General features: G+C 37.4%; 2 protein-coding genes across 2 annotated transcripts; one reads left to right on the top strand and one right to left on the bottom strand.

The window, feature by feature from the left end:
- The first annotated feature begins 3828 nt into the window (after positions 1-3828).
- On the top strand, positions 3829-5395 carry LOC113281463 (peroxidase 55-like). Its single transcript, XM_026530199.1, has 3 exons — positions 3829-4145; positions 4332-4523; positions 4639-5395. Exons 1-3 carry the CDS (start codon positions 3930-3932, stop codon positions 5212-5214), a joined length of 984 nt encoding a protein of 327 aa, XP_026385984.1. The 5' UTR covers positions 3829-3929; the 3' UTR covers positions 5215-5395.
- Positions 5396-7320: 1925 nt separating this feature from the next.
- Positions 7321-8332, bottom strand: LOC113281461 (nuclear transcription factor Y subunit C-4-like). The gene has a single exon (XM_026530198.1). It carries the CDS (start codon positions 8189-8191, stop codon positions 7550-7552), a length of 642 nt encoding a protein of 213 aa, XP_026385983.1. The 5' UTR covers positions 8192-8332; the 3' UTR covers positions 7321-7549.
- Between the last annotated feature and the right edge of the window lie 539 nt (positions 8333-8871).

Below are 8871 nucleotides of genomic sequence, written 5' to 3'. Positions count from 1 at the left end.
GATTTAATCCTCGTTAGGAACCAATTTCTAGCTCATTTCAGTGGTAAGAAATGTTTGCATTACACAATCAGATGTCGAGTTTGCATGAGTACAACAACTTCTTGTAAACCATGTCGGAGAGCAAAATCTTCCGCCATCAGAGTTATGGTGATGCCGAGGGATATGACCACTCCATGGAGTAATTATCTTTTATAATTACGTATTATAAAGTCGATATTGCAAGTCTTAAATGTCCATATGCAGCAGTTTAGAAATGGCCAATAGTAGAAATGATGGTACTGGATATTGGTGTATGATATGTATTACGGATTCACCTAAATGTCTGAATGGTTAGAGAGTTGTCGTTTGGTGGTGAACTCTGGGTTGAGCTATTTTTCAGAAGATTAGAAAATACTTATTAGCGTTGAAGGAGATTTTGTCGAATTAAAGGTGTGGAGAAGATGGAAATAGAATTGAAGTTAAAATCCGATATACACATGAAATTAAAATTCAGCAATTGGATGATGTAGTCGTTGTTAGAGAAAGTTTTATGGTGGAATCCATCCATCTTCCATCTTCCACGCCACCTCAGTACTTGGAACTGTGGATGGAAGTACAAGTGTAATGGTGGAATAGTAGAAACGCTATTCTTAATGGAGCTAAAAAACGCAATCAAGAATGGAGTTAAAAAAACGCTATTAAGAATGGAGCTTTTTTCTCAGCCGTTAGATTTAAACAACTCATTTTAAATCTACGGATAAAAAAAAACGCAATTCTTAATGGCGTTTTTTTAGCACTATTCTTATTAGCGTCCAGATGGATTCCACGAACCCTTCCACGAAATCGTGGAACCTTGCTTGGATTTTCTGTGGAAGACCCAACTTGAAAGCCACTAGACTTGACATTCCATGGTTCTTCAACACTTGGAATAGTTTGGATTTCACCACAAGACTTGCTCTTAGAAACATCACTTCCGAGAGGCAAGAAGGGAACCACTAGGCAACATAGACTATGCCACGGGACATAGACTCTACAATGTGATAGGTTTTTTCCGCGATTCGCAAATCCCAAAATTTGCTTTACTAAATAATTTTGTTAGTTTGGCAATTACATGGTGGGCTCAAATTGGCAACTCTGCCAATTTTTCATACGGCTCTTCAAAGCTCTAGTCCATTTTGTGAAGGTGCAGATTTAAAAGAATGAGAATGGAAGATAAAATTATTAATTGGTACCAATATACTGGAAAGGTTACGTCTTAGAGCAAGTCTTTTGATGGAAGAGTTCCATCTTCCATCTTTCACGCCACCTCGGCATTTGGAATGATGGAAACGCAAGTGTAGTGGTGGAACAATAAAAACGCTAATCTTAGTAGTGTTGAGCACTAATCAGAATAGCGCTAAAAAAACGCTATTCAGAATACCACAAAATGCTATTAAGATTAGCGTTTTTTTCTCAGCCATTGGATTTCCAATAGCTCGTTTTAAATCTACGGATAAAAAAAAGCATTATTCTGAATAACGTTTTGTGCTATTCTGATTAGCGTTGAGCGCTATTCTGATTAGCGCTTTTCGTCTTCTAGTGCGTTGTTCTGAATAACGTTTTACGCTAATCTGATTAGCACTGCCATGGATTCCACGGACCGTTACACGAAACCATGTAACACTGTTTGGATTTTTCATGAAAAACACCAATTTGGAAGCCACTAGACTTGACATTCCATGATTTTTCCACACTTGGAATAGGATGGATTCCACCATAAGACTTGCTCCTACATGAGATATGGTACCTTTCCGTGATTTTAACCAAGAGGCTTATAAGATATAAATGTCCAGTTGAATCACTGACAGGATACTGATATTTGAAATTTTCACTCCCTTCCATTGATATGGAGACTTCCAATGAGACTAGACTCTTTCAAAGTTCCGGAACCATCAACTTAATTGTCACATATCCTTATACTAGTTAGAAATGGGCCAATTACAGAATGGTCATACTTTTTGTAATTCGTTCACAAAATAATCATACTTTTGTATTTCGATTACAAAATGATCACACTTCCATCCGATTTAACATTTTTAAATAAAACGGTGTTAACTTTTTCCATAATGCCCTCCTTCAAAATACCCTCTTCACTTAATAAATTGGTTGATGTGGTGGTGATGAAGCGGTGGTGGTGGTGGTGGTGAAAGCTTAAAAATCTTCACTAAACCCCAGAGGGGAAGCGATGAACCCTTTGGGTGAATGCGGTGTAACGATCCCAAATGCGTTCTAACGATCCTGAATGTGTTCTAATGAACCTGAATGGGATGTAACGATATGTATGCGGCGGCACCACCACTTACAAATAACACCACCGTCAAAAAAGCTATAATGAAGGTAGAATTTGAAATTATTTATGGAAGGATAAATAGGAAGGATATGTAGGTAATTTCATTATCATATTTAACTGTGAGTCACCACTTAACTGTCTATTTAAAAGAAAATATGACCATTTTGTTAATAGTTTGTAACAGCTATTTTGTAAATCGGGTCTTAAAAGTATGACTGTTTTGCAATTTTTTCTTAGAAATTTTCTTTCAACTAAAGATTAACTCAAAATGAAAAATTAATCCCATTAAAAGTACCAACCCTGCTGGTGAAAAACTGAAAGTTTTAAACTACCATAGTACCATGTACAAAAATCACTATCTCCAACTTAAAAAGGAAGACACAATAAAGTTACTAGTGATTCATGGCAAATAAAATAAGCCAGCTTCTAGGCTTAAGAAAAACAAGATCAATTAGATTAAGTGAAGCAAAAGAAATCATTAACAAGTCAAAAATAAAATAACTCATGCTAAAGAAAATTAGGCCAACAAGTAAACTCACTGGAACCTACTACTAAAGTGTATGACTATTAGATTCACAAACAAAATTGTATTTCGAAAGAAAGAAAAAAGCTTAGTAGATTTGTTAGAATGTCAACATCAAAGACAGAAAATTCGTATTACAAGACCAAGGTAGCATTCATCAGCATTCACCAAAAAGTTTAATCAAAATGCGAGATGTCCATAACTATACCATAGTAGGACTAAAAACAAAAGCAACTTCTCGGACACATTTGCAGTTGTTTACCAACATTATACCAATAAATCAGATGTCATCGAATCCCATTAAATCGTCTGATTGTTTTCATCTTTTTCACTCGTTCTTGTAATATCAGGAAATGAGTGCCAACAAAAAATCTACATGAAAGTAGAACGTGGGTTTGATCATAATTTACCTTTCTTTTCCTTTTCCTTCCTTTTTTACCATGCTACTAAGAGTTTCATGCCGGTAGATGTCTTATTAATAATGTAATATAGTTTTTGACATAGTAAAATGGTCCCACCGTATGATTGAGGGTCTGTTTTTGCTTGATACCGTAATCACCTTGGAATTTGCTAACTCTGTGCAACAACCTTGCTTATTTTTTCTGAGTGAATTGATATATATATATGAGAACTACAAACAAGGATGGACAATTGGAGATGAAGAGGCAACTACTAGATGCTTATATGTACCCAACTAGGCATACGAATCTCACTTTTGATCGCTGAATTGATGCAATTAGGTGTATTCATGCATGCAACACTTCAATATTCCAATAAACAATTGAGTGTCAATTATGAACACCGGTAGTATCTGTTAAAAGTTCAAATATGGGTTCAATTAGTGTTGAAATCTATTAATTTTAATTCTGTTCGAAGCTTCCTAACTTGCTGTCCAAAAAATGACAAACTCTTATTTTTTATTTCAAAAATTCTTATTATCTTTTGGTTTCTTTCCTTTGGTTACCTCTACTATTTTCTCTTCTCTATATATAAATAAAACCCAAGGCTAGGACTAAAGAAAGACGGGTTCATTTCTCTCATTTTTTCTTACTTTCCAACAGAATATACCTACTCTGTTTTGTTTGGGAAGATCAAAAGATGGAGCTAACAAGTACAAAGAAATTATGTTTGTGTCTACTGATGGTGTTCATCACTTTGTGTAGAGGAGAAGGACAACTGAGCGAGAATTACTATGCCCAAACTTGCCCGAACGTAGAATTTGTCATAAGACAAGCAGTGTTATCGAAATTCTTCCAGACTTTCACCACTGTTCCTGCCACTCTTCGCCTGTTTTTCCATGATTGCTTCGTTGAGGTATACCATGGCAAAATCTCATTCTAGTATGTTTTCACTTTCAATTTTGTTTCCTTATAGCAAAGACTTCTTTAGATAGTTTAATATTCATAACAAGCTCGAATGCTGAAGGCTTTTGTTTGTTTTGTTAAATTGCAGCATTTGCTTACCCTGGATTGAGTTCTCATATTGTGTTTCATTTTGTAGGGATGCGATGCCTCAGTTATGATTGCATCGCCAAACAACGATGCAGAAAAAGACTCACCAGATAATCTTTCCCTTGCCGGAGATGGATTTGACACTGTCATTAAAGCTAAGCAAGCAGTTGAAGCTTCATGTCCCGGTGTAGTATCTTGTGCTGATGTTATAGCTATTGCTGCTCGTGATGTCGTTGTTCTGGTAAGCTTCAGGGAAAAACTTCCCTTTAACACAGACTCTGGTAAAAACCTAAAGATATTTGATAATTCAATAGCCGGCACCTGAAATTCTGTTTGTCTTCAATATTGGTGAACAGGCAGGGGGGCCTTCTTTCAACGTGGAACTAGGACGTCGAGACGGTCTTGTCTCTAAAGCATCCAGAGTTGCTGGAAATCTTCCAGAGCCAGACGCACATCTAGATGAACTCAACTCCATGTTTAGGAAACACAACCTCGACCAAACTGATATGATAGCACTTTCTGGTGCCCATACTGTGGGTTTCTCTCATTGCGAGCGCATTTCAAAACGTCTCTACTCATTCAGTCCTTTTTCACCAATTGACCCCTCTCTAGATTCAAATTACGCACAACAGCTACTATCTGATTGCCCTACAGATGTAGATCCAAATATCGCCATAAATATAGACCCAGCAACTCCTCGAAGATTTGATAATATGTATTATCAAAATCTGGTCCAAGGCAAAGGATTTTTCACTTCTGATCAGGTTCTATACACAAATCCAGCTTCTCGAGATACAGTGAATGAATTTGCTAGGAACACGTTTAACTTCAATAGAGCTTTTTCAAATGCGATGGTGAAACTCGGAAGAGTCGGTGTAAAGACAGGAAACCAGGGAGAAATTAGGAGAGACTGCATTGCCTTCAATTCTTGAAGATTAAATGACCATAGTAAGTGGCTGCACAATTTAGTACTTACGAGTTATTCATACTCATTTTCATGTCGTTTCAGTTGCTTTCCTGGAATATGGCCAATTTGTAGTCGAGTTTACGAGTAATAACAAATGATATAGTTAAGCTAATGCAATGAATATGGAATTATTGGTTAATTGTAAACCACTACACGTAAAGAGAATGAGGAAATGTTAGCAAGATTCTTTAATTCTCCAGAAAACAAGTAATGAAGATCTCATTTAACCTTTTGACATACCAAGGAAAACCCGGATTTTGTTTTAACACGGTTCGGCTTCGGAAGCAATGGAAATTTTCCTTGGACAGTAATTTGACAAAATGTCGAACAGTATATGCAGCACCTCTTATTCTTTTCTTCATTTCAATGTTTTCAGTCGTGAGCGCACATAACTTAAATATCAATACTTTTTGGCTGAAATAGGGTTTCAATTCAGCAAGACTTTCAATTCAATGCAGCAGATAAATCACAACACAGCCAAATAATAGGATGAGCAAAAGAGGAGCAAGTGGGAAAAGAAAGAAAGATACTAGTTCCTGGTGTTTGAAGTGGAACAAATTGATAATGCTCACTAAATTACTGTATCTTCTCCTAACAAGCTCTTGTCTCCATGGGGCCTGGAGCAGCATGAAAATCGCAGCTAGAACCGAACCCCGAACAAGCAGGGGGACTCCTGTGGTTTGCTGTGTTTGCACACGCAATCATATGTAGCATCTAAAATATACCAAAACTGACAACAATTGTTCAAGGACTGCGATTTGTATAATGAACCTAATTCTACTCACTGTTCAGCTGCATCTTGACAGCACAAAATCAGTTCTACCAAACAAATTCAATCTCCTGAACTCAATAACCAGCTTAGTGACTACTGCCCAGTACAGGTCTTCCCCTGTTTTGTAAATCAACCAATTGCCACAGAAGCCCAATGCTAATTTTAATGTCAAACACATAACACAAATATATAAGCCAACCAACGGATCAAAACCATATACATCTCCGACAAGCTATGATGAAATTGATAAAAATGTCAGCAACATGTAGAAATAAGATCAACATGATTTATTACATACTTCAGCTGAACAAAGATAAACCAGGTAGCAGAACATGCCTCATGGAGTTATTCCTTATCTACGTTCTCTACCCTCCTCTGCCATCAACATTTGACCGCAAAAGAGAAGCCTACATGTATGCTTCATACTTATAAATACACACAATAACCTACCAACTTAATAGAACATGATTTCTCCTGACAATCCCGCATGTTACGGAACTTGAAATGATTTGACAAATATGATGGAGATGATAGAATCATGACTCCTAGCAAAAAGGTCCTCTCACCTCACTTGAGAGTAAACATAGCTACGACTTGACAAGTCTTATGGGTGCCACCCTAAAAACCAAATGCAATATAGTGATAACTTAATCTATGCTTCCCGCATATTCTGCTTGATGTAACTTGATGAAACTGCCACCATAAACAATGAGATTGTAGACGGGAAGCTAACATATCTATACAGTCACTGAAACGGGGCAGATTAAGATCTAAAAGGACCATATGCCATTCTCTGCACCCTACCCTTGCCAGTTACGGCCTTATTCAGTACATGGTTGGGCTACACTGGAAAGATAATCACACTTCAAGGTGTTTCCGAAATGGAGCATACAAATATCCAATTTAAGTGACTACATTTCTACAGTGATCATGCTCTGAACCTATACTAACTTTAGTTAAGGTTTGAGCATGTTCAATTATTCAACGAACTATATATCTAGTGTCAATGATAAATGATAATCAAGCAATGCAGCATTATGAAAACTTACTTTCCTTCTATCCAGCTTCATGAACTCAACCGACATGGCGACATGTTTCTAGAACAATACCATCCACTATAGCTGTTGTTCTCTAGAGCAGTTCGCATTTCCCCTCATACATTTCCCAGTTTGTATCACCTCCTCAGTATCACTAACTCTAGACCGAATGTTAGCAAGCTTATAAAACATGTTACTAACCTAAGAGCCACAAATACGAAACTCCATTAACATGAACCATGACCAAATGAACAAGGAAACAAAAAAACAAAAAGAAAAACACAAATACATCTCGTGTATTCATTCACATATTAACATATAAAATCTTAAAACACACTACTAATTGTGGAACAACACCCAGTAGAACACTACCCACAGCATATAAAATCTTCACATTGTTAACAAGCACCAATATTTTAGAAAATCCCTTATGGTACCCAAAGAATCACAATAACTAATGAAAACCCAACAATCTTTACGAATTTAGATCTCTACAGGGAATCAGAAGGATTATGTTCCACAACGTACCCAGTAATCCCCTCCAAATTACCATGATTTTCTGCGCTTCCTCCGCCACCATAGGCACCACCATCATCAGACTGCCAAACAGATTGCCAAGCCTGTGAAGGCTGATGCTCATAAATCCCATGATCCATTCCTCCGACCATTGCAGGTCTACCAATAGCAACAGCCCCAACAGCACCTCCTTTGACAACCTCTTCCTCTCTAGGTACAATATCCACCAAAAAATCAAAAATGTCAGTCCTAGTAATAGCAGCAGAAATATCATTCTTCTGTAATGTTCTTCTCTTGTTTTCTTCAGCGTGTAACCATGAACGTATAGTAAGCTCAAGTATGAATAGTTCACATGCTTTAGAGAACAGGATTGGTGCTTCGGCTGATATCATCCGTACATCTTCATCTGCTTTCATGATCTTCTTGATTCTTGCTAATGGGAGTTGATGGTTCTTGAAATCATTGATTTGTTCTATTTCTTGTCTTTGGTATGACAAGAACATTTGGATTTTCTGGGTTTGTTGTTGCATTAGGGATTCAAATGATTGTTGTGTTGGGTAGGGGGATGTTGATGATTGGTTATGATTAGGGTTCATTAAGTGTTTGTTGTTCTCCATCTTTGAATGAAGAAGATGATTCAGGTGTAAAATGTTGAGACAAGTGGAGATTGTTGATTTGAGAAAAAGGGAGGCTGCTGTAGAATTGGGGATATCTACTTTACCCTAGTTTTAGTTTCGATGTGAGAGGAGGGAGGGACGGGTAACTATTGTTTGTGATATATCTCACGGTTGTGATCCGGGGTGTATGGTAGTTCCGTACTCCAGGGACCTTTGACCAGCTCCTATTGGCTACGGGCCTACGACCAATCCAACAACTACAGGCTTCATGTCCATACAAGCGGAACAAAATGGGGATCCAACTCTCCGGTTCGCTCACACCTTGAGTTTGGGACTTAACCATGAGGAGTTGGTGTAGTTAGCAAGGAGCCTCATTCTCAAGTAGGAAATCAGCCGATCGAGTTTCTGTTCAAAATTTGGAGATCTCTTGAAATGTGTTCAAGAGTTTATGTAGTATATTCCGTTATAAAATAATAATTATAATAAAAAGGGTAGCTAGCTCAGATGGTCATCCTCGTTTCTCAAAGGTTGATGTATTACAGAGTTTGACATGGAAGGTAGAGGTAGCTTGCCCCCCTTGCGACATATATGAGTTTGGTGTTTTGGCTTTTTCAACACTTGGTGAATTGCGAGAAGATACTTGTATATTTTTGAGAAGGTTGAAGAATCGCCTTGCTAGT

The sequence above is a fragment of the Papaver somniferum genome, chromosome 5, assembly GCF_003573695.1.
Source record: "Papaver somniferum cultivar HN1 chromosome 5, ASM357369v1, whole genome shotgun sequence".
Taxonomy (NCBI): Eukaryota; Viridiplantae; Streptophyta; class Magnoliopsida; order Ranunculales; family Papaveraceae; genus Papaver; species Papaver somniferum.
The sequence above is the reverse complement of the archived record's forward strand: the minus strand, read 5'-3'. Positions and strand labels throughout refer to the sequence as shown.

Coding starts and splice junctions, on each gene's coding strand:
- LOC113281461 (XM_026530198.1), bottom strand. CDS start 8,191: ATGGAGAACAACAAACACTTAATGAACCCTAATCATAACCAATCATCA.
- LOC113281463 (XM_026530199.1), top strand. CDS start 3,930: ATGGAGCTAACAAGTACAAAGAAATTATGTTTGTGTCTACTGATGGTG. Junction 4,146..4,331: donor TCCATGATTGCTTCGTTGAG/GTATACCATGGC, acceptor TTCATTTTGTAG/GGATGCGATGCCTCAGTTAT. Junction 4,524..4,638: donor CTCGTGATGTCGTTGTTCTG/GTAAGCTTCAGG, acceptor ATTGGTGAACAG/GCAGGGGGGCCTTCTTTCAA.